Consider the following 26303-nt stretch of genomic DNA (forward strand, 5'->3'; position numbering starts at 1 on the left):
TTTTATCTTTATAAAAAAATCTTTATTTTTATTTCAAGTAAGTTCTTTGAACTTTGAGATGCAAAGTTTGAGTGAAATCTTCAGAGATACAAAGGATTAATGAAAGGTTCATGGAGTCACAAAAGAACACTTTGGAAGCAAGCTTATCTCTGCGGGGCCCATCTTCAGATGGATCGATCACATTTCACACCTGTTTTCACACTGGAAGGAAAGAAGAGGCCATAGTTCATTTCATTCCTATTTACAATGACAGCATTTGGTGTAATTAGACTTGCTGTTTTATACAACAGAACAGGATGATAAAGATTATACAGTGTGAGGTCAATGTATAAAATGTTTCCTTGAACAAAAGGACTATCCTGGATTTTATAGATTAAATTCTTAAAAACAAAACAAAGCAAACCCCAAAATAAAACAACAATTGTAAGTAGCACTGAGGCAGCTCAGCCTGATGTGACTTACTCTCCATTAATTGCCTGACATCCTACTTAGTCCCCCAACTCAGAGAAAGGGATCCCAACTCGCAAAGATTACAAGTCAGAAACAGTGATAAGTCTAACCGTCATTCTAGTCTCAAACGGAATCCTTTAGAGGTTTAACTCGGAAACCGAGCAACTCTTCAGTCAGACAGAATCGTCTCTTGGATTTTGGTTTTTCCTCTGCATTTTTTATGTGCAACTATCTATGCCTATGACAAAATCTCCCATTTTCCTACATGTGACTTAGAGGACACGCTTGGCCTCCACAAGCCGGGTCTTGGGTTCTGTGTCAGGGCTCCAACTTGCCCTGGGAGCCTTTGTCCTGTCACTGAGGTTAGGACAAGTGGGACTGCTGATGTGGCAGCCTTCTGATGTCGCCCACACCACGCCCTCTGCAGACCCTTGGTCCATGCAGGCCGTTGTTGACTGGGTCTCCCAATTTCCTGTGAGCAAGGTAGCTGGGTGGGAGATGCTGCTGCGGTGTCAGCCCGGCTCTGAGGTGTCAGGCCCTACTGCCACAGTGCCACAGGCAGAGGGAGAGAGGACCTGGGTGTAGCCTTTGACACAGCCACACCTTGTTTACTAGGGGAAGAAAGTAGGAAGTCCACTCCCCACCCCCCTTCACTTAAGCATCAAAGCTCATCCATCAGGGAGGCGGGGAGAGTCCCTCAGGGCCTGGGCAGTGCCAGTCAAAACACTTGGGTTTCCAGCCGTCGGACTTCCTTGACCACGAGATCAATGTTAATAATTGGGTTAAAGTACAAGGCCCAGTAAAACAAACAGTTGCAAACAAACTGAGGAATGAGGGGCCAGAACATGGCCACAAAAAGCCCCTGTGTTGATACTTTCCAAAAATGGCTCCACATCCTCTGAGGAACAGTCCTGAAACAGAAGAGAAGCGTGTGAGAGCTGGGATCACGATGGCCGTCCTCACTACGACCCCGAAGCCAGCGCTCCCACCCCGGGGCGTTTCCCTCGCAGTCAGGTGGCCTGTGCTGCCAAGACCTTGCTCTTTGGTGCCCTCGACATACTTTTGCCTGACTGACCCATCTTCACCTCCTGGGACACAATCTAGAAGGTGCTTCCTCAGGGCACTGTCGTGTGGCCCCCCCATCAGGTGAAGAATCCCCATTACAGCCCCAACCCCACCTGCTTTGTCGCTATGTCACATTTGTATATACCGGGGGTGCCAAAGAAGTGTATACACGTGACTTGTACTCATATCTTTTGTTATCGGTATATATTGAATATTGCAATTTTAATACAGTTTTTTCTTTAATACAGTTTTTGGGCACCCTCTGTATTTAACATACCTGTGAAGTCTGTTAAATATATACACATTTATGTTCTGTGTTAGGCTATAGGTCTCTAGAGTACAGACTGTCTTCCTTACCAAACCATCTGCAGTGCCCAGCAGAGAGTCAGGGCAGAGGAGGGGCTCAGGTTGCTGTGCATGAATAAATGAGTTCATTGAACTGAAGCAAGTGAGAGAGATTCTAGTCAGGTTCTCAGAACTATTTATAAGGCTGCTCAGATGCTGGTGTAGCGATGTGTTACTTCTGTCTGCCCAGCAGTCACCCCTTTTATTCTGGAAATACCCTCTGAGTTTTCCTCGGGGGGGGGGCCTTCCTCCCCTATTCTTTCCCATATGGCCTGGGAGGGGCTGAAGCCAGCTCCTGGTTGGGGGAATGAGTGCATGCCTTGAGCCTGGACAAGGAGAGCCCCACATACCCCCTGCCCCCGTACCATGTGATGGGTTCAGGTGGACATATGACCGAGGCTGGGCCAATCAGAACAAAGACGTGTGAGCCCTGAGGCTTTCCTAAGTGCTACAGGGAAAGAAGTGCTTTCCTTCCACAAGGGTCGCTAAGCTCAGCTCTATGCCGGCAGTGACCTCGGGCCCCCACATGAAGAGAGTTGCCTGAGGCTGAACAACACAAGAAAGAGCAGAGCTGGGAGAGGGAAAGAGTCAATGCCTATGACAGCATTTGGGTCTCTGGGTCCAACCATGCAGGAAGCCTTAACTGGGCATTTTCCTTTTTAGGAAAGCTAGTTTAGGTTGGTTTCTGTCACTTGTAACCAAGAATCCTGACTCAGAGACTGTCCAGTCCAACTTTCCCATTTTACAGATTAATCCAGAGAAGTGATTACTGTTCAGTTGGTGGCAGAGCAGGATTAGAACCTACGCTTACAGGATTCCTCATCTCTTTATGCTCTACCACAATTCTGTTTTCCATAAACTACCCTTTTCCCCAGTTGTTTATTCCTTAATTATTAAAATCCTTCATGTGTACCCTTCCACCCCCAGAAATTATATGGTAGATGTTTATGTGGGGATAAGATATATGGAGAAACACTTTAAACAATGAGCACCATGAAAACCTCCCCCCTCCCCAACACAAGGTAATTTTTCCTATTTGCTGCTTAAGTAGCTGTGTCTAAACCAGAGCCCAAGGAGACTTCGTGTCTGAGTAATACTTCAGTCACCTTACTACTTCAAAGGCCCTGTTGCTCCAACCATCTCCAACATAAAAACACACTTACTTCAGTTCACTTCTTGACCAGATCCTCCAAAAGGAGAATAATTCCAGAACCGAGAGTAACATGGCATTGACGATGAGAAACCGAGACGTCCAATAATGAACCTCCAGCCAGTCCCAAGCAAATTCAGCAATCAGCTGGTATGGAAGGAAGGAGTATTTGACCAGGAATTCTCTCCACTGCTTCCATGTGGGCTCTCGAAGATCCTTTAAAAGTTACATACAAAAAAAAATAAATAAAAATGGACACGAAAAATGATGAGGATTGACTTTTTAGATGAAATATTGTGATTATCCCTGTGAGTTTTACATTTATTAAAACACACACACTCAACAATATGAAATGAAATTTCCATCCATCAACTCACCTTGTGCTAATTAATCTTACATTGGATAAATGTTACCGAAGAGTTTGAACTGAGATGCTTGTTACATAATCGTGGAAGCTCAGAAGTAAAAATCTAAGCATGAGTTATAAATAATAGGGTTGAAATGAATAGAAATTAACTATAGCTTTTTAAATTTCTTCATCACTGCATGGGTAGCTCAGTTTCCTAACTTAAACATCTTAGCTGTGGTAGAATGACAGTAGGTCATGGAAAAATTAAACACAGACCTTGAAAAAGTAACTTTTGGGAAAATAAAACTTTAATTACACGTATGAGCCGATGATTAACAAGAGTATTTAAACAACACAGGCATCCAGAAGGCTGAGCTTAACAGGACTGTACAACGGAGCAGATACTAACTATTCTGAGAAACAAGGTAGCTTGATGAGTGGGTGTAGATTGTTGGGACTTGTTTAAATGGAAAGGCCAGGGGGTCTCTGTGCTCCCAGTCCATTGTGCAAAGTGGGTAGAGAAACATTGTGCAAAGGGGCTAATCAGCAGGCTTTAAACTACGTCCAGCGCTGGAGTCAGTTAGGCAGGCCCTTGAATGAAATGTTTAAAAGCGGGTCTTTGGAGATTTCTGAATTCTATGTCAGCATTTATGGGTGTGGATCATATATGACGATTCCTATATCCATGTGACTCTCTGAGATAAACAGATGAGAGGGATTGCCCCAAGAGTAGCAATGCAAATGACAGTGTACCCTCATCAAATGACCAACTAGACACAGAGAAATCACCCTGAGTCCATGGGATCCACCAACAATTCTGAAGGAATCCATGAGTCAAACTGAAGAAACGAGCCATGGTGGGTAACCATCCCTGCCAAGGACCCTGGGGTCAGGAGACGTGACAGCTCCCATCAGTGGGCTGAATGATGGAGAAGTGTTCTGAGGCGAACAGGATGGATGCTACCTCTGCCTGGTGGTACAACAAGTGACCATCTGGGAATCCTATTGAGACAGATTACCAAGCCGGCAGGCCCACAAATCTAACCTTCGCGCAATCTGGACCGAAGCAATGCTGGGCTTTTCCCCCCTAAATATTTGAAGTCTGAAGTCCAGAGGACAGCTCCTCTTGCTATGCAATGCAGGAAACAAAACAGGCTTCTGGGAGTGGGGAAGTTCCTGCTTTATTTTCTTTTGTAGGGCCTCTCCTTGCAAAATTCAGGTGAAAGTTGGGTGTAGTTTGGTCTTCCGTGACAGGCTACAGGCATGTGTCCAGCTCTGTACCACACTGAGAAATGGTCATTTCACTCAGGGCACTCTGCACACCTACCAGAAGCTTGGTGATGATGTCCTCCCCGGAGCTGTCTTCTTGCAGAGGGCAAATGGTGTGGATGAAGGGTAGGAAGGTGTCTGTGTAGTCAAACAGGTAGAGGTACAGCAGGCCAAGTCTGGGGGAACTCTTGAGGGCATACAGCAGGAACAGGGACCTGCCTGGGTTCACAGCCTGCAGAGGATGAGGTGGGCACAGGGTCACATTACAGCCATGCTGGTCAGCTCCCACCCATGCTCCTTTCTCAGCCTCAAACCCTTTGCCATCAGTCTTTTCTGCATGGCTTGCATAAACAATGAATGAATGAATGGCAAGAAGAGGCTAAGTAATCAATCTTTGGGCTACATTATATGAAGATCCAATTTCTCTCCACAGCTGGGAGGAGAAAAGAGGGGGGATGAGAAGCATACTCCTGGGCACTACTAGAACACAACCTTTTTGGAAAGCAATTGTGCACGATGTATCAGTCTTTAAAATGCTTAATTTAACCAATCTATTAGTGGGCACCACTTAATAAAAATAATCTGAAATACAGAAGGCTTTATGCACAGAATGTTTAGCATTGTGTATGATTGAGAAAAAGTAAAACCTGTGACCAGTAATGAAGTGACAGGAGATACTTAACCACTGAAAAGTGTGTATGAGAAGTTGTGGATAACGCTCATGGTACAATGCTCAGTGTAAAAGATTCAAAAATGTGTAGCAATCCGATCTCAACAGTGTCAGCGCCATGAAAGCAAGGCCTTGTTTAGGGCTGAGATCCCTTTCCTAGAGGAGCCCCTGGGTCAAACCAGATGTCCACAAACAGCTGTGGAATGAATACAGAAACAGAAGGACTGCACAGAAAATTGTCTAGAAGAAAACAGCAAAATGCAATGTTAACCATACTTGAATCTCAGGAGGGATTATGGGCAATTTGTTTTCATTTACTTTTGTAAATTTTGCAACAGTGAATATGTATTTATATTTTCCTGATTACGAAAGTAACTGTAATGATTCAACTTACTTGATGCTACTAAGCATCAAATAAAATGGGTAAAAGATATGAATGGACACATCACCAAAGAAAACATAAAGATGGCAAATAAGCATGTGAAAAGATGCCCAGTATGATTAGTCCTTAGAGAAAGGCAAATTAAACCAGTGAGATACCACATTTTAGAACGGGGAGGGGTGAGAAGGAGGGCTTACAAAGGGGCAGGAAGAAACTTTTGGGAGTGATGGATATGTTCACTATCTTGAATGTGGTGATGGTTTCACAGGTGTGTACGTATGTCGAAACTTACCAAACCGTACACTTTAAATATGTGTGTCAATTATAGCTTGCTAAAACTTAGAACATTCAACTTATTTGATGCTATTAATAGCTTATTATTAAATTGTTTTAAGTGTGATAATGATTACATTTAAAAAAAGAATCCTCTTTAGAGAGTCATACTAAAGTATTTAAGGGTGAAATAATACAATGTTTGGTTATGCTTTAATAGAATCTCAGGGTCGGGGTGTGGGGACTTGGTGCAGGGGTACAGATGAAGGAAGAATGCCCATGAGTCGATACTCGTTGATGCTGGGTACGACTACACGCTTGCCTCTATTTATGTATATTCCTGAAGTTTTCTGTAGTAAAAGATTTTTTTAAAAGGTCCAACTTGTGAAATGACTGGTTCCAGGTCTGGAGCAGGAAAGGTACAAGAGTAACTTGAACATCTTGTCACATGAGACAGGAAAGTATCAAAGACTAATGAGGTCATGTCAAAAGGATTCACTAGCAAGTACATTAGAACTCAATTCAAAAGTTAAATTTAGAAAATGGACTCCAAAATGAGGAGATTCCTACTCAAAGAAGATGGGAATAATTACTGAAATGTGTTCAAACACATCACGAATGTTAAAATGCTCAGTTAATAATGAGCCTAAAGAAAGAAACTGGTCGCCTTTGGAGGATAACAGGGAGCCAAATCATTATTCTGAAACTGGCAAATAAAGGATAAGAGTCAAGCACGTAACCTGTCTTTCAGTATAAACTATACTTAGGGTAATCAAAATGCGTGTTGAGGGAAATTTTCCTTTTTTTTCTTAAGATGTATTTCAGCTAACAAATGAAGAAGAAATCAGAGAATTACGGTATCACCATTTTGGAACCCCTAATGAACTAATGGATCGAAACAATCCATGATCACAGTGGCTGCGACCATCAGAAAAAGAGACAACTGGACATCATGAGCCTCTGCATGGAAGAAAACACCACCACCTGTGAGGTAATCTTGCCAAAATACCAAACTGAAACCAAAGCAAGACTCTAGATTCAACTACTAGATTACAGGATATGCAGGGGACAAAGGGACCTGTTAGGTGACACCACAGGGAGACAACCAACAAAATTCAAGATGTGGGCAAACTACAGGACAAAATGATCTGGTTTCTTCAACAAATAAATGCAGGTTAACAAAAAGAGGTAGGGAGAATCTATAGACTAAGAGAGACGTAGGAAACAGAACAACGAAATGTGGGCCTTGTTTGGACCCTGGTTAGAACAAATCGAACTTAAAAAAAAAAAAAGGAGTGTGCTATATTTGAATACCGACAAGTTATTTGATAATATCAGAAAATTATTGTTAATTTGGGGGGGTGCACAATGGTGGTGTTTTAGTTTCATTTTTTTTAAAGTCTTTACTTTTTTGAAAGTCACACTGAAATATTTACCTATGAAAAATAAGGTATCTGGGATTTTCAGAATAAACAGGGTGGGAGTAGTGGGGGTATTGTTGAAATAAACATGGTCCTGAGGTGCTGTTACTGGTATAGGTGGATAGCAGGTTTTTTATCCTGCTTTTGTGTATGTTTGAAATTTTCCATACTAGTTTTTAAAGAATCTAATAGAATTTAAATTTTAAAAATATCTGTATCCTAACTTAGGTGAGACATAGACAGATATGTGAGCAGTTCATTCTAAAGCAGTTTCCCAACTTTTTTTTATTATCACCTCTTAAGGAGCCTTTTAAAGACTTTTTTCTTTTCGTAATTCCCTCCACCCCCAAGAAATATTAATGCCACAGATAATGCTATATATCCCTTTGTGTACTGTGGTCTTAGGGAGACCACAAGTCATTATAATATCTAAGACTTTTTCACCCCCCCAAGAACCAGTGACCTCGGGGTGATATTGCTCTCGTTGAGTATGCACTCTCTAAAGGAACAAAGGTCCCAGGAAAAAGTATGATTGCATCCAGCCACATCAGGGTTTAGTACATGACAAAGCGAGATGACCAGGTTACATATGTGTAGGTCTGGAGTCAGTGTGAATGTGGGACCAAAATATTACAACTCCTGACTACTTCCTATCAGATAAGGAGGAAAAACCAACCACCCAGGGAGGTGATTCTGATGACAGTACTACAGTGGGGAGCTGTATCCTTCCCGTCCGATGAGAACAGTGGCTTTCGGGGCGTGTTGCACGGGGACACAAAGGTTGGAGGAATCTTAATCATCAAATGGTCACCCTTAGGAGGGGCTGGCATTGCTAAGAGCTGATGAGCAGACTGATAAGATTCTGCTTGTTTTTACACCAGGACCACAATCATGTTTCCTCCCATCCACTCTGGTTAATACTGAGATGACTTGTATGTATTTGAAATAGAGAGGCATTGCTGGTTACGTGACCCAGAAATGTTCCCCCAGATATTAAAACCCATCATAGGATTAATATTGGCAGTGAAAGGAGTTTGACCTCATTAACAAAACTAGTAATTTATAGGATTAAAAAAGAAGTAGGGATTTTGAAAATTAAAAAACAAACAATAATAACACAAAAACACAACAAACTTTCTACTTAGGAACTCATGCCCATTCTTCAAAATTTTGAAGCTAGTGGTTTTTCAGTTTTAAAGTAATACATGTACATAGTAAATACATATTTTTCAAATGGTATAGAAATGTATTAAGTGACAACTAAAATTTTCCCTCCCATCCAACTCTCAATCCCCACATGAAAACAGTTAACAGTTTGTGTATCCTTCTAGAAATTTTCTATGTATATGCAAACATATACATACATACAAATGTGTATATTTCCCAATATGCTTTTATTTTCAGTTAACAACACAGCGTGGGCATCCTGCCTTATTAGCACCTTTGGTAATGCTTACACGTGTGGATGTGCCATATTTATCTCACTCGGTCCTAACCAAGGGCACTTAGGTTGTTTTCCACGTGCTGCTACTGCCAACCATGCTGCGGTGAACATCTTGTTGAAAGACCTTTTGTGACTCAAACATCCAGTTCTCACTATGACTCTCTAGGTCATTTACTGAGGAGGAAAAGGGCAGCACGAGGCCTGGGTGCTTGCTGGTGTTCCCACGGCCGGTGTGTCCGGGAGGGGCCTGGCAAGGAAGCCAGCAGTCAGGTTCACAAGCCCCGTTCTTGATCACGGTGCTGTGCAGCCTGTGCTCTAAGTGACAGAAGTGAGACTGCAGCTCCAAGAGTCGGCGCGATTTCAAGTTTTATAGTTCCTGACAAACTGCTCTCCAAAGAGACTGCACCAATTTATGATCCGCAAAACACGAGTGCCCCTTTCCTCATATTTTAAACTTTTTCATCCTTGACAATACTATAGTGGAAAAAATGCCATCTGGTTGTTTTAATTTGTACTTCTTTAAATATGAGTGAGCATTTCCCATAAACGTACTGGTTATTTATATTTATCTTTCTATATCATGTCTTTTTAGGGTATAAGTCGGAATATTCCAGATATTCTATCACAAATAAAAAAAGAGTATTCGTTTTACAGTATAGTATTTGCAAAATCTACTCTGAAGGACACCAGTTGGTGCAGTCATGTGGAAGAACAACTTACCAATATCTAGCCAACTTGAAAATGTATGTTACTTGTGACCTCGTAATCCTAGTCCTCAGTATATGCCATAAAGAAACTCTTGTATATGAGCATAAGAACTACCAAAACGGTGTCCACAGCAGCATGGTTTCCAACAGCAAAACTGGAAACAATATCCGTGTTCATCAACAGGAAAACGCGTCAATCGCCATAGCCTCCTGCAATGGAGTACTATACCCCCTACTGTGAACTGGAGCCACAGAGAGAAAGGCTACTTGCAGGATAGGCTCAGCTCCTGCCTCTTCTGTTATGGTTAAAAACCTATAGAACAGTGGTCCTAGTGCTTGCAGATACATACCCATAATTCAAGTAGGAAAACACGCCCAGAAAGGCTGTGCAGCCTGGGGCCCAGGAGCATGAGGCCTCTAGAGAGAGGGTGGGAAGGGAGGCGGGGGCTTCGATCGTGTGTGATGTTTTCTTAAGCAGTGGGCACGCACGTGATTGCTATGCTGCTCTCTATACTTTTCTCAATTAAAAAAAATAAAGAGTTCACCTTATATTCCCAGAGGTTTTGGGGGGGCTTCACGCCTAGGGCTTTAACACGCTCCAGTTCCATGAGGATTGCTCTTCTGTGGCTGCTATTTTCTATGGTATATGGAGCCCTTGAAAATTCTTCCTCTGTCAGAGTTAAAAGCAGTCTGCGGTGGGGAAGGGGAGACAGCAAACAATTAAATGCTATTTGCCAATGACTACCTGAAAATACTTTAATAAATCATCACTGACCCATTTAATAATTCTTATGCCCATTTTGTGGATGAGAAAATTGGCTTAGAGAAATAAAGCGACTCACCCAAGGCACAGCCAGGTCTGCTCTGCTTCTAACCTTTGATCTTTTTGCTATGCACTCTGACCTCTCACATTACTCTTATTTTTTAACATGTGTGTATAGAAAAAAATTGGAAAGAAATCCAGTAAAACATGATGACGTTAAGAGTATTTATTTTGGGGTAGTGATTTAATAAAAATAACTGTAGATCTCTGATCTGTTCCCTTTCTTCAGAAAACATGAATCCACCTCCACAGTGACTCGTTAAAAACACATCCGTGTGCACTGGCAGATGGAGGCCACCACAACCACGGTAGGAAGCACATACATTGATCTCCTTTTGTGGATAATTTGATAATACTTATTAATGTGGAAGGAAGACAGTTACGTAGAGATATATTGTATTAAGTATGTAGAAAATTTTTTTTCAAACCACAATTCTGGGGTGTGTATGTGTGTGTGTGTGCACTAATTCTTACAACAAACAGATAATTAAAGTGAGAGCATTTTGCTTCCCCAAAGGAGAGTCAAACGTTGAAAACTCAGTTCATGGGGCAAAATGACTAGGGTGGGAGGTGGGGCAGCCAGGCAGCCTGGCAGTGAGTGGACTCCAAGTCTAAAACTAGTAGATTAGAGAGAGCAGCTATTCTTAGCACCGCGTGCTGTTCTAAGTAACATCCCTGTGGTCCCTCCAAGAAAGGGAGGAACTCCAGTAAACGGGTTTGTTGATGGGCAGAAGCAAGCCTCCCCAGAGCCCAGGGATTAGTGAGCTGCTTATCCTAATGAGTTCCTCACGGCACTTGCTACAATTTTGTGTGGAACTGCCTAGAACAGGAGAAAGGAAACAACCCAAATGTGTATTTGTAGAGATCAATTAAATAGACTCTAGCATATACACACATACATACATACAAATGTATGTAGACATACATATGTACATATAAACACAGGTCTGCTTAGGAGAACTGTATTTTCAGTTTAAATAAATAAAATAATACATGTGTCTATGTGTATGTCTGTATAAACATTTAAAAAAATCTGGAAAGGTGCCCAGCAAGATGATAACACTGGTTGTTTTCTCTGAAGAATAGGATTACAAGGGTATTTCATTTTCAATGTCCTTTAACTCTATATTATTATTTTAAAATAATAAATATGTTACTTTTATAATCAGGAAGCAATACATTAAAATGTCTATGACATAAAATGGTATAGCCACTTTGGAAAACATTATGATAATTCCTCAAAAAGTTAAACACAGAGTTATCACACGATCCAGCAATTCTACTCCAATAGAGTATTGAAAATATATGTCCACACAAACTTGTACACAATCATAGAAGAATTGTTCATAATAGCCCCAAAATGAAATCAACCCAAATGTCCATCAACTGAAGAATGGATAAATAAAATGTGGTCTAGCCACAGAATTGATTATTCAGCCATAAAAAGGAATGAAGCACTGACACATGCAACAACTTAGATGAACCTTGAAAACATGGTGTTCAGTGAAAAAGCCAGACAAAAAAGATCACACATGTTGTATGATTCTATTTATATGAAATACTCTGAATGTCAGGCAAATTCAGAGACAGAAAATAGAATGGTGGTGCTTGGGGCTGAGAGAGGGGGAAAATGAGGATTGACTGCTAAAGGGTAAGAGCTTTCTTTTGGGGGTGATGAAAATATTCTAACTAGGTTGTGATGGCTGCACATATCTGTGAATATATTAAAAACCATTGATTACACACTTTCCGTGGGTGAACTTTCTGGGATGTGGATGATATCTCAGTGAAGCTGTTTAAAAAAATGTCAGTGACGTGTCAAAGATTTTGCTCCTTACCTTCCATTTACTCTTTCAGATAAAAACCTGTCTCTGTAGAGAGTGGCCCAAGGACCCAGCTGCTCCAGCCAGAGGACAACTTCTTCTGCTGTCCATTTGGCCACAGCCTTGTGGACCAGGAGGTCGTGCTCAGATTCCCTGCTGCTCCAGTGATACACGAGCAGAACCACCTGGGGAGAAATGACAGGGACCTTAAGACACAGAAAGGTCAGAGATGCTTGTTTCTATATCCGTGAATGTGGGGCCAGAAAGGGAAGAGGCTGGGCTTGAAGGGGATGATGTCAGGTCCGTCCACAGAAGCAGGACAACACCCCCGCCAGAGAACTGGGGCATAATTCTGCAGGTCAGGTGTGTTGACTGCTGGGCCGTGAGGGAACAGAGACAGGAGCAGGACTCATCGCCTGGCACCTGGGGGCACTGCATTCTCAACCCCATCAACCTGGCCAACATAACTGACTCATGGGCCTTTTCTGCTGGGAAATTTGTAACATTTAGATTTCCACAAAGAGACTACTACAAAGTAAGCAGTCTCTACATGGAAGTTAGTAAAGTGCTGTGCTCAAGACTATCCAAGGCAGACACAACGTCGAATTCCAGTTCTAACACCTTTCTGGACCTGTTTCCTCATCTTTAAAATAGGAATAATAGTGCCTATTGCATAGCTTATGACAAAGAAGAAATGGGATAAAGCTCAGATTTACTGGGCTCTGAATATCATGTTGTCTACTTGAGTAAGCAACATCCCCAAAGACTCATACAACCCAGCAGTGAATTACCACGTGCAGTTATGTCATCAGTCGTTCAGGTGTATTTCAACAGAACTGACTTCAGTGGAAACCAAGGGGGGGGTGGGAGACAGAGAAAGTGCAATAAACTTACTGCCACACCAGTTAAAGCTGTGAGCACTCCAGAAAAGAACCCCCCTCCTCTGTGCTGATTCACTCGGCCTGTGTTGGGAACTAAAGGAATCTGATCATTCCCATATTTCTGAAAGGCTGCAAGACTCTGGACTATGTCATTATTCTGCTGAATGTCTTCAAATCGCATTCTAATGGCATCAGGAAATAATTTTTCAATGGCATCCCTATGGAGAACAGAAAAAAAAAATCACAGGAGCGTTATTTGATGAAATTCACTTTATAAGTTTAGAGGACAGAATAAAACTAATAGTCAACATTTAATAATAGACAAGTACTCTGGAAGAATGGTCAAGAAGATTGGTTATGGCCCTATTGGTAACAGCGAAAAATGAAAAACAACCTACATGTCCACTGTTAGGGAAACAGCGAAATAAAACATGGTATATTCCTACAATGGAACACTACACAGTAACTTTAGAACCATGCATATAGAACACCACTGATGTGAGAAAATCTTTTCATTTCCTATTGGCACATATATATGTAAAAATACTTTTAAAAATCTGAAAGAAATCACAACTAAGTCATAACTGAAGTTACTCTGGGGAAAAGGAAAGAAGTATTTTAAGATGGGGGATGGGTCAAAGGGGTCTTTAGCTTTATCAGTAATGTTCTGATATTTTAAAAAGAATGTAAACAAATGTATATACATATTGTTATGTTATTAAAAATTAATTCATAAAAGAAAAAAGTGAAGTTCAGTAGTAAGAGAAAAGACCAACCATCAGGTCATACTGTAGGGTTGTTGTCATTTTCAGTTACACACAACCAGAGAACCTCCTTCAATTTAAGATTACCCTTCAGGTAAAACAAGGCTGACATATAAAGGCAAAGTATTTGTAATACATCTCCTGTGAAAAAGAGAATGTTGGGTTAATGTTTTCATGGAACTTTCTGGTACTCTGTTGATATCAAGAAGACAACAGAAGAAGAGACAAGGAATTTAGCCTCAAAGAGCTCACAGGAAGCAACACTGTCAAAGAATTTTGACCATTATGAATATTATGAGTGGAATAACCTACTGTCTGAAAGGTCTTGCCATTTGTTGTGTGATGCTGTGCATGAGAACTTACCTCTATTACTGTGATGATTGGAGCAGAGTTTAGTCAAAGATTATGAAAATCAGCATCAAGCCAGTTATTGAGACTTCTACAGCTACACCATTTTCTGTTAGACCTAAGGTGTCTCAGTGAATACAAATCAATAAAAAGTATCATATGGCAAACGATTACAAGCAACGGATTGATAACCAGAATGTCTTCCTTTCTTTCATAATAAGTAATAAACAAAGTACAGTCGCCTATGAGGAAAGGAGTCTGGATTTTCGGGTCCTTGAGCTCCCCAATTCACACTCCAGCAGATCCGAATGACCACAGGGAGGTTGGCTCTGCACCTCCGGCCTTTTCAAACATGGCTGCACCATTAAGAGACCACACTGAACAAGCTGTTATGTGCTACCAGTACAGACTGAGCATTACCTGAGGAGAATATTAACTTTGGGGAAACCTTCCCACTTTTCTCTGCATTCTGGGCACTCTGTTTTCTTTGAAGAGGTCCACCATAAGGCTAGGCAGTGCCGGCAGAAGCTGTGCCCACAGTTCAAGGTGGTGGGGTTAACCAGGATGTCGTAACAGCAGTGGCAAGAAAATTCACTAACAGAAATCTGAGGGCTGCTGCTCTTGAGAGGGTCATCTTTCTCAAGGGACATCGTGTTCAGATCATTTTGCTGAGAATTCTCCATGTCTTAGCAAATTCTAGGATCCACAGGCAAAGAAAATTTCAGACTTAGAAAATTGCTGCAAAGCATCATTAAATCTGAAAGAGACAACAGAAATAGGACAGATATTTTAGTAGGTGCTTGAGATTACTGCCATTATATTAAAGCTGATTTTTAAATGTAATAAATATGATTTCTAAAAATTCACATTCCAGAAACCAGATAAACATCATTGAATTTCTTTCTGGCCTATTTGTCATATTTTTAAAAATTAGGTAAAGCAAAATAGTGTAGTGGAAAGTTCAATAGATGTGGGAGGCAGTGTGGAGAATTCTATATCCTTTTCTTTCATGAACTTCTTTTGAAAATGTAATTTTTCTAGCCTCAGTTTTCTTAATTAAATTTCTAAAATCCTTCAATGTGCGTGATTGTAAATAAACCAGCTTTTTGGCCCAGTAAAATGTCTCAAGTTGGCAATAACAGATGTATTTCATGTAAATAACACATTTTATCCAAACAAATCTGCCTTCCCATTAAGTAATTATTTATTTTATAAGCATTTGATTTCAGAGGCTCCCACAGGAGCAGTTCCAGGAAGTGAGTGAAGCCTTGTTTTCTAGGTGCCCTTTCCAGAGCAACCTCCCATGGCTCAATATTACCCTCTCGCAAATCAACCCAAACATATGTATCGTGCGGTCTGCATCCGGCCAATTTGGTGCTGTAGAAACAGGTCAATGTCACCAATATGCAAATGGCAGAGGATTGTTCTCTTCTCATTCTCATTTGGGTCTCAGGAGAATTTTTTATTGAGAGGCAGTGTGATGGAGAATCTCAGTTCTTCAACTCACTAGGTCTGTGACTGTTCAAAAGTTATTGAGCTCTCTGATCTTGTTTCCTCAACAGTAGAGAGACCTTCAAGGCTTCTTGTGAAGATTAGAGACAGTGAACGTGAAGTGACTAGGATGGTGTGCAGTGGAAACGGCTAAAGAAATGATTATTCATATTATTCCTGGTGTCACCATAGTGTAGGCACTGGTGGGTAAGAGTTTCTCAGTCTCACTACTGAGACTGAGAAAGGGAAAGAAAGAAAGTAAATCACCATCCATCAGCCACACTGGTCACACAGAGAAGAACTCACTGTATATGCTTTGTAGGCACAGTGCTTAAGAATGCAGGTCCCAGGGCTGGGCTGCCTGGGTTCTTAGCTCACCTCTGCCCTCTACCAGTTAGTTGTGTGGTCTGGACCTCTTTGAGGCTCAGCTTTCTCATATATAGTCTTTACCCCATTAGGAGGGCTTTTTGGTGTGTGTGTTTTTTTAAGATTCCAAGAATTTTTATGACCACTTGAAGAGCAGAAGAGTCCACACTAACCTCCAAATACGGATCACTCTGTATCACTGACTCAATCTTTTTTTTTCAATATATTTTTTTTCAATTACAGTTGACATTCAGTATTATATTCATTTCAGGTGTCCACTGGGAGGTTTTCATAAAGAAATAAGAGAATGCAAGTAAAGGGCCAAGTACAGAGCCTGGCATATGGTAAGTAAACCTTAAATGGTAGCAATGTACTTGGTTTTCCAATGCAGTGATAAGAGCGTTTTATCACCATTTATAGGGTAAAACATTTTACATAGCACATGATAACACTGTGTTTTAAATAAGCAAATCTATTAACAAAGACTAGAAGAAAATACAATGAAGTCTTAGTAGTGGGTATTTTGGGTGGGAGAGGGTCATGACTGTTTTGATCTGGGTTTTTGTACTTACCAAGTTGTTATTAATGAAAATGTATGACATAATAATTGTAAAATACATATATAAAATTGTCAAATATATATTTTGGCCTAGCACCAATGGGAGATTTTCAACTCAGAGAATAAACACAACTAAATTTGAAACTCAGTGTTAGTGTGGAATAGAGATTCCTCATCCAGTACTAAGAAGATGATTAAATAAATATAAATTTAAAAGATTAAATATAAGATAAATACAAATTTTTAAAATGTATATATTTAATACAGTTATTCACAATAATAAGTCATAGTAAAGAAGGTAACGACCTTCTGTAGGCCCATTAAAGACTTTTTTTTGGAAGAAAAAATCTGAATAAATGTTCTTAATGACAAATTCTAAATTATTTCGGGTAATATTTCCTCATCATTTGTATGTTTAGGAACATTTAAAAAATTTCTAAGTGCTTTCCTTTTGGCAGTCTCTTCAAATTGCTAAGGAAATGGGATGTGTTACATAGGTTTTTTTTGTTGTTGTTTTTTAAATAAGGACACTTCATGAATTTGCGTATCGTCCTTGTACAGGGCCCTGTTAGTCTTCTCTGTGTCGTTCCAATTTTAGTATATGTGCTGCTGAAGCGAGCACAAAGGGAATCATTTTGATAATGTAGTTCCTTTATTTGGCTAATAATGATTAAATAACTGCCATGTGGAGAGTATCATTCCAGGAAATAATAATTGAACAAGTGCTATTTCTTGAACATTTCCAATGAGCTTGGACACTGGGCAGGCCCTTTAGTTACCTTCATAATCACATCTGGATTCAGCATCAGAGGAAAGATACTGAGGCTTCCAGTGAGGGCTGTGCAAGGGGTCAGAAAATATGGGCCTGGCTTGGCTGCTGCTCTCACTGTTTTCATGGGGAGCAGTGAGTGTTAGGGGAGACACAAGTCTTGTGTGCCCAGGTAATGACAGGTGGGCTGATGGGAGCACATAAAGGTTTCAGAGGCAATGAGATCAGCAAAGCTGTACTTGAGGATGATAAATCTCATTAAGAAGGAGGGCTTAGGCTGGGACAAGTTAGTAGTGAGGTGTTACCACTTCTGGGACTATGGTGGCAAAAATGAAAATGGCAAAGAAATGAAAGGTGGCAAACAAAGAGATCAACCTATCAGAGAGATATTAAGAAAAGAATTTATGGGCTTTGGTGACTAGAGAGAAAGAAATATCAAAGATGCTGGCTAGGTTTCACAACTAGGGAAGAACAGTACATCTGATAGAAATGGGTCACTGTAAACAAATGGGGCCAATCTTGGAAACGTCAGTTGAATTTTAGAAAGGTTCAGTTTGAGGTGATGACAAGACTTCCAAGAACAACTGTCTAGTGAGCAGCTAGAGATCCAAAACTGTAGTTGAGAATTAGGAATGAAGCCATGTCTGGGGATTTCTGAGTCATTTGCAGAGAAATGACAATGTATATTGAAAATAATTTCTCACAAATTAGCCTTTTAAAACTAGAATGCACCAGTAGTTCCTAACTTACTAGATCTGAAAATTTACTTTTCGTGCAAGAAAACAAATCACCCACTGACATCAAAAGTGTATTTTATAAGTCGTATTTTGAAAAGCTAAGGTGGCCATAAACTCTGCTGTATAATTGTCTTTAACAAACTAGAAACTGCGTGGACTTTGATTACATCTTGGGAATTTTGATAGTTTCGTTTTACCCTAAACTCAAAAGGTGAAAGCTAAAGAGAAAGAATATGTATCTTAACCAAATTCAGTTGATCTTTTCTGCTGTTTCTGTCTGTATGTATTTGGGTTATTTCCATTAAAGAAAGCAATACTTTTAAAGGATGAAAGTGCTTCTTCAGTGATAAAATCTAGCTCAGACACTGAAGTTCCAAGCTGTGGTGTTCTGACTTCAGTAAACACACCCTCCTGCACTGGCAATGATTAAAGGGCTCTTTGAGAAGACCCAGTGTTCCTGAGGATGTTTACAGCTGTTCTCTACAAACTTGGCGCACTCAGCAGCAGGTGGAGTTGTGAGAAGGTTCCCTGGCTCTTTCTGAGCTCCTTCACAAGTCAGCCGTGTTAGAATATCCCTGACGCCTTGTGGCCTTTTCCCCTTGTCTCAGACGCCTCAGGGAAGACCAGGGAAGACCGGGAGGATGTGGGTAGGATTGGGGAAAGGAGAGTCATTCCATTCCCACCCACCACCAGTGCCCTGTTCATATGGTTACACTTTGGTTTATGTTTATGGACCCTGACAAAGAAGATACATACTGAGAAAGGCTCCTGGGGGCTAACTGGGCTCAAATTTAAAAACAGAGCCTACCAGCCATTTCTGCACAGGGGCCTCTCAGGCAAACCACACTTCACAGAGAAGCCTGCACTGAACTGTCTTCTTGCACTGTGTTTCTGCCATCTGAGCCAGCCCTTATAAAGGAGTTCCTGGAATCTATTTCAACCAATAGGACTGAGACTTTCCCCCATTCAACTGGAGCTACCATCAGCATCTTCATCTATCAATAAGAGCAGCTCCATTCTGACCAAGCTGAGGACAGTGCCTCAAATCAAACTTTGGAGGATTTGGAGTCCTCATTTGCTTAAGGACAGACAAGGGGTGGGACTTGTGATTTATAAGTCAGCTCCGTTCTGGCTCAGATTGGCACTTTTCCTTTCCACTGAAGACTGCATTTCCCTGACAGGAGCTGAAATACAGAAGACATCTCACTGGAGCAGAGCAGAGCTGTTTAGTTGGAGAGGGGCTTCACCCCTGGGGCTATTCCACAGCCATGCCACTTCATAATTGAGCTGTAGCACTATTGAGCTGTTTGCACTGAGTAAAGTTTCCTTCCTCACTGCACTCCAAATTGGGGATGCCTGTTGGCATTGAATTGGCACCAACAACAATCAGTTGACATGTTAATCACCACATTGAATTACAAGTGTTAATTACCTAGTTCAAAACGAATGGGAAGAATGCCTGCAAAACTGCAAACAGACAAGTTTAAAATGATGGGTTGAACACCGCAGATTTAAAGAGCACAGCAAAACCTCTGGGGACTGGGTTCTGGAAAAAAGTTAGGTTTCAATTGATGTCTGTAGAGGCATTTCGGGAGGTCTATGCGTATTCTGAAATTACACGCCAAGCTTGAGCATGTGATCTGAGCATCTTCCCAAAGGAAATCTCTAGTTTTTATTAGGCTCTCAAAGGAGACCAAGGCCCAAATAAGGTTAAGAACTCCTGTTCATCCTGTTCATTGGGATACAGGCTTTCTCTGCTTCCTCGAGTGGTTCTAAGGATGCAGGTAGGGCTGTCCACAGTGATGCAGCATTATCATGGTGAGCACCCATCGTCCATGTCCTGGAACAGTTTCCACGTTGGCACCCACCACTCCGCTGTGGCAACATCTGGCCTGCAAGCAGGCTTTCTTTCACGTGGTCTTTCTCTTCCTCTGCCCCCTCTTCTTTCTCTTTCCTGTTCCTCTTTCTCCTCTCTCTTTCTTTTGAATCTGGTGCCAGCATTTTGAAAAATCAGATTTCACATAAACACCCAGATTCCTGGCTTCTACTGAAAAAACTCAGAAGGTCTGGCAACATTAGGCTCTCATTTTATGTGACAAGAGTCAGCTTAAGCTGAGTAACTCAGCAGCTGCCCCCTTCAGACAGGGCAAGCCAGGCTTTAGTTTGCTACGCACCTGTCTCCTCATTTCTGTTATTTGTCTGACCCCTGGGGATATGTGTTTTCATGTCATACCATAAGGTGATACCTTTTGAGTCTATTGATGAGTGTCTGATGTTTCTAGGTTAACTGGCCTGAGGCTAGTAAGCTTTTGGAATTCTGTCAGCTCCCCATTTTCCTGTCTCTTGATATGCTGTCAGGTTGTTACTTACCATTGCCAAGAAAGTAACTGCCTATTAAGTTTTCCACAAAATTTTAAATTACTGCTACTATTCTGCTTTAGACTCAGAGGCCAAATAACCCTGCTCAGCAGATTCTGTGTGTGAAAGGTTCTGGATAAACCTGAGGGCAGGGATCAAGTCTAAAAATTCAAAGTCAGCTTTATTGTCATCATATCCCCAGAGACCTAGGTTAAAATGAATGGAGTAAGTTTGTGGGCTCTTCTGTGAGTCAAATATTTTGTACAAGGCCTTTAAGATACTGACTTAGTTGTTTGGAAGTATTATTTACTTCCTGATTCTGAGAGACAGTGTAATGCAACTCAGCTTTAAAATCAGAAGACAGTTCTGAGTCCTAGCTCCACTATTTACAAGCCAAGAGATCATGGAGAAATTTACTCATTCTCTCCAAGTCTCACATTAGCATATGCAAGGAATGGGGTTACTGCTACCACCTCACAAGGCCATCCTGAGCATTAAGAGGACACATGTAAGCTCTGGCACATAGGAAGTGTTCAATAAACGTGGTTCCTTCTTCCATAGCATGTTCCACGTGGGTGACACTTCCCAATCCAAGTGAGGAATACCTCAAGATGTCGTCCTCATGCCCATGCCATATAACCAACAATTTGTTCTAACATCTCACCAGTGTAATTTAAAACACCTGGAGAGAGAACCTTTCTGAGGAACACACCACCTCTAAAATTTCAGTGTCAAGAAATGGCATAAACTCTTACAAAGTATTAATATGTAAAATATGACATGAATGGACATATATTAATAACTCGTATAGTTGACCTTTTCTAAAATGTTCATGGGTTTGGTCTGTTGGCACAACTGATAGGAAACAATTATCAGTCTTCACTGACTTGGGCAATTCCAAGAAATCTGTCACCATAACCTTTTCTATGTTTTTCTAAAGAAATACCTAACTGACATATATAGTTATCTGAAAAAAATCTATGAAGGAAAAATAAGGGCCGGACACACACAATCTCCCAGTAACTAATTCTGTGTAACTAAAGAGCCTGGAATGAGCTTGGCTATTCCACGCTTGGAAGCAAAGTTGTTTGACTTCTTGGTCAAGTATTCATTTATTTATGGATTTATCCAGAGAGCTACTATCCCGAAGGAGGTGTTGGCACTGCTGATACCTGTTTGATTCTTTAGTCACTCAACTAATATTTAAGGAAGGCAATTAATACAATAATGTTTATTGAGTTTATGAAAGAACAATGCATTCATTCTGAGTTTAAGTTAAGGATTTTAATACCTTTGCTTATAAAGATCTCATTATGTAATGATTGTTAACTCTCTAGCAATCATAATCTTCCAACTGCTTTGTTCACTGGTATATAATTAAGGTTCTACCTCTTCATTCAACAAGACATTTATTGTGATCACAGTACATACCTAACGTTTTAGGAATAATCCTTTGAAGGCCTAAATTATTGCAATTCCAGTCTAAAAAATAGGATCTCAATAATTTCTTAGCAAAGATGTTCACTACAGGAATAAAAAGATTTTGGCTTTCTAGGGCAATTTCTTTTCATTACATATTACCTGACAAAAGAGAATAATGACAAACATTTACTGAGCCTTATAGTGTGAAAGGCACAACAATCCTATGGGATAATTACTACTATCATTTCCATTTTACAGATGAGAAAATGGGGCCCTCATTAATAGAGGGCAGAGCCAGGTTCTAAGTCCTGGTCTGACTTAAAGCCTGTCCCCACAGCACTACCTTATCCCCATAATGTGATCAGTAATAGTTATTAGTTCAGAGGACTATTTGCTGCTTTATCATCTAGGCCACAGCATAGAGCTAATACTGCAAAGCTGAGAAATCCAAATGAGAGAAAATGAACTAGAATCTGACAACATTTTGGAACATGAACTCCAGTGTGTGGCTGTTAAGGTGATTGTGCTGTTGCATGAGATAAATTAGCAGAAACATTCACAATAGAAACAGGGGTAAGGGTGGTTGGGAGCACCCCCATTTCTGGCACCCCACGTCCACCTCTGGGGACACCACTATAAACACTGGCAGAATACTACAGACATTATTAAATCTTCAAAGAGTGACCATGCATTTCTAGTGATGATGAAATAAAAAGAAATGTGCCCAATGTAAGTAAAGGGCAATAAAAAGAGAATTTATGTGTACTTCTTGTAGGTGGAAGGAACTGGCTTTCTTTAATTCCAGAGAAGCATTTCCAGCCTCCTACCCTATAAAACCTTGTGTTTTTCCAACTCCAAATAGACAGATTTTCTTTCTGAATGGGGTCAGAAATCACTAGGGCAAAGGTAGCTAGCTCACTGCATGTTGATTTGTTGCCTGAACTTTGCGGCCCCGTGATTTACTGCCTGTGAGTGTGTTGGGCAAGATGAGAACACTGAGAAGGGTGTCCTGGCTCTCTCTAGAGACTGTCCTCTTTCTTTTCTGTTTTGTGGCATATATTCAAGGATCTACCCTCTATTAACTGCTGTAAATGTCCAATAACTCAGAAAGTGATCAAAAACTACTGGTAGTTACCAGTACCCCACACCTTAACCATTGTTTTTTAAGCTCTTCTGTTATGGTTCACATATTATAAACTGACATATCCTTTTCAGGTTTAGCTCGCTCTCATACTTTTTGCACACCACTGTTTGAGTAGCCTTTGCCTCTCCAACTAAACTCTGGGCTCCCTGAGGTCAGGAACCAAGCCATAAAATTCTAGGGAACTTAAGAGTAGCTGGCACAAAGCTGGGCTCTAGAAATTTGTGGATGAAAATGAAATCAACAAAAATTTGACTCCCTATCACAGTAATTTCTTAGACCCTCCATCACAATTACCTGGCAAATTTGGTGAACCTGAGCAATGATATCTGGGAGAGAGGCCCAGGAATGTACATGTTAAACAAGCCCCTTAAGGAGAGTCTCATGCATGTGGAAGTTTGGGAATTAGAGAGCTGTTACATATAGGTATACCTCGTTTTATGGTCTCGATTTTTTGCGTCCCATGGGTGCTGTGTTTTTCTTTCTACAAATTAAAGGCAAGACCCTCCACCAGCAAAAAGATTATGACTTGCTTTACTGTGATACTGGATTTATTATGGTAGTCTGGATGGTCTGGAACCAAAACCAAACCTGAAATATGTCCGAGGTATACCTGTACAAATAAATACATACATGCCTAAATATATATTTCAGACAAGATCTGGGTAAGATGTGGATAAAATGAAGTTTAAATAACACTGCCAGTCTCATTTCCTCTTCTCTCCAATCCCTCCTTTCTCCACTGCACAAATCATCCTCCTGGAGCAAAATTCTGATCAAGCCCTTCTGTTGCTCAAAACTTTACTATGAGAATTAAAACCCATAGTCATAAGCTTGTCACTTAAGAATCTTTATGCCCCGCGAGCAAACAACACAACATTTTAAGTAAGAGTACAAATTCTGGAGCCAGAATGACTGAATTCAAATCCCAATTATTAGTTGTGTGACCTCAGACAATTCACCTAACCTGTGCCTCAGTTTCCTCACCTGTAAAATAGGGATATTCACAGTATCTTCCTGATAGGGTTGTTGGTTACATGAATTAACATGCATATAATAGTGCCTGACACATAGTGCAATACAGGTGTTAGCTATTACTATTATGATGGTTATCCCCTACTACTCACACATACTCTAGTCCCACCTATTAATTCATTTTCCTGGGTCATTATTCCATATCACACAGTTCCCTCCAGCGGTGGTAACACAGCTCCACACCATCTCTGGGTCAAAAGTGTCCAACTGACAAGAGCCAAGTCAACTGTCACTTGAAAATCTTTAACGACTAAGTGCCTCCCACATCCAAATTAATTCTTTCTGCCTCTGTGTTAGTGTAACTTTTATTTGTGTGTGTTTCCTCATCTCACAGACTAATTTCCCTGGAGAGACTCCTATTGTTGAATCACTATGGTCTTAAGCATAAGAGACCTGGGTTCCAAACCAGGTCACGTTTATTCTTCCAGAGCCTCTATTTCCTATTTGTAAGTGACAAACTCTATTCATAGGTACTTGAAAAGCGTCTACTGTATGGTTGATTGGTGTTATTAACAGAATTAGTAGTTGGATTTACTGAGTGCCAGCTATGTAAGTAGTGCCAGCGCCAAGCACTGAAACTTAGAAAAGAAAAAAAGAACTGCCCTGGAGAAGTACAGTTTTCCATCAAATTTATAGCGATAGACAGGAAACGCCTGCCTGTTTACAAAACCGTGACAAAAACAAACAGCCCAATCCGCACGTGCACTCAAGCGGGTTCTGGAGTGTGCCTGGGGAAGACAGTCAAGTTCCTTCCTATTGGTCTTTCATATAAAGTGACATCAAGACCACCCACAATGGACCGGCCAATGGGCTTTTGGGGAGGAGGACCCAACGTCGACAGCTGAGGGCATGGCAGTTTCTGTGGGTCTCACTTTCCAACAAAGAAGGAGGGCAGCCGCCTCGGGCACCGACAGGGCCGCCTTTGCCCTGCAAAAGATCCCCAGTTAGACCTACAACCTAATTCTCCTTTGCCGTTCCTCACCCTCTTTTAAAAAAGAAAACTCCCTTTTGCACAAGTTCAGATTTCTGCCGGTGAGCTTGTTATCACAAGAGCTGGGTTTTCTAGCCTATCCCTACTATGATTGCGCGTCCGTTTCAATTTCATTTCTTTGCGTCCGTAACTCTTACTTTAAAACGGGAGCGATCGTTCCGCCTTGGGGCAGATAGTGCCTCGCCAGTTAGACTTGAAGCCCAGCCTAGCATCTAACAGGAATCTAATCAATTCTGGACGCATTGTCGCGGGCGCCCCGTCGTCCCCTTCCAAGTTGTGTGGAAGCGACGTTCCCTCCCTCCTTGTGGAGACCCTGGAGCGATAGCTTGAAGCTGACCGCCGAGGGGACACAGGCGAGGCCCAGCGATCCTTTGTGCCGATGTGGGGTTCTCGGGAAGGGATGGGGAAGTTGGCCAAGTGGGGGTCCGCGCCTCGAGTCTAGGACTGCGGCTCTTCAGGACCCCGCGCCTAAGTCGGGAAAGCCCCGCACTCCTCGGACCTCGTCCCCCACGGCCGTCTTCCACATCCCGCCCCGAAATCAAGCCCAGGCCCCCTCGCCATCGCCCGACGCGCTGGGGCTTACCACTGCGCTCATCCCGGAGACCATCCGGATGTCACCCCCGTCTGCACCCCTGCGGAAGCAGAGGAGAAGGTGGCAGCTTCACTTCCGGCAGTAACCGACTGACTGCGGAGGAGGGTGTCCCGGGCCCCCGACCATAGAGGAGAGGCCGCACTCGTTTCCCAGCCCCTTCAACCCCGCGACCTCCCCGCTGCCTAGAGCGGCCACTCCCCGGCCGAGGAGTTCAACGCATGCGTAGCTCCGTGAGTCCCGCCCTTTGCTCTTCAGGGACAGACAAGGGGCCAAAGCGTAACACCTCGAGGGCGAGGCGGATGCCTGTCTCGTCACCTCCCCAGCGCCTGTTTCTGTGTCTAGAGGAAACAACTACCCGGGAATTGAAACAATATTACAAGTGGGCACTGAACTCACAGCTTTTTTTGCCTGCACATTTTTATGCAGAAAATCGGAGAACCATGGCTGAAGTTCCACTTACAGTATTAAGAATCGGAACTCAAATGACTTTCTTACCTCGTTTTTTTCTCCCAGCGTCTTGATCCGTTGAGAATTCTTGCTGATTATCTATTTTAAATCGTTGGCCTGGAGATTGTTAAAGTGATCATTTGGAGTGACTTTTTTTTTTTTTCCTACCAATCAAACTGACTAAGAGTAAAGATTGGTAATGACCTGTGCTAGTGCTGAGAGTGAACTCAT

The 26303-nt window shown here is 41.6% G+C and overlaps 2 protein-coding genes and 1 non-coding gene across 3 annotated transcripts in view; 1 reads left to right on the forward strand and 2 right to left on the reverse strand.

Moving 5' to 3' along the window:
* LOC109433859 (group 10 secretory phospholipase A2) overlaps window positions 1–10659 on the forward strand; it is a 31918-nt gene extending 21259 nt beyond the window's left edge. Inside the window, exons 5-6 of the transcript XR_012493047.1 lie at window positions 6768–6944; window positions 10578–10659. The gene's annotated coding sequence lies outside the window, so the exon portion shown is untranslated. The remainder of the gene's footprint in view (window positions 1–6767; window positions 6945–10577) is intronic.
* On the reverse strand, window positions 1–25824 carry BFAR (bifunctional apoptosis regulator). Its single transcript, XM_019710387.2, has 8 exons — window positions 25617–25824; window positions 14585–14921; window positions 13066–13270; window positions 12187–12356; window positions 10071–10215; window positions 4687–4860; window positions 3024–3226; window positions 1–1361 (listed from the first exon to the last, which is right to left on the reverse strand). The coding sequence occupies exons 2-8, from the start codon at window positions 14845–14847 to the stop codon at window positions 1169–1171; spliced, it is 1353 nt and encodes a 450-aa protein (XP_019565946.2). The 5' UTR covers window positions 14848–14921; window positions 25617–25824; the 3' UTR covers window positions 1–1168.
* Window positions 17097–17202, reverse strand: LOC141569527 (U6 spliceosomal RNA). The gene has a single exon (XR_012493252.1). It is a non-coding gene; the product is annotated as a U6 spliceosomal RNA (small nuclear RNA).
* Window positions 25825–26303: the final 479 nt, after the last annotated feature.

This window comes from Rhinolophus sinicus, linkage group LG18 (assembly GCF_036562045.2).
Source record: "Rhinolophus sinicus isolate RSC01 linkage group LG18, ASM3656204v1, whole genome shotgun sequence".
In the NCBI taxonomy this organism is placed as follows: Eukaryota; Metazoa; Chordata; class Mammalia; order Chiroptera; family Rhinolophidae; genus Rhinolophus; species Rhinolophus sinicus.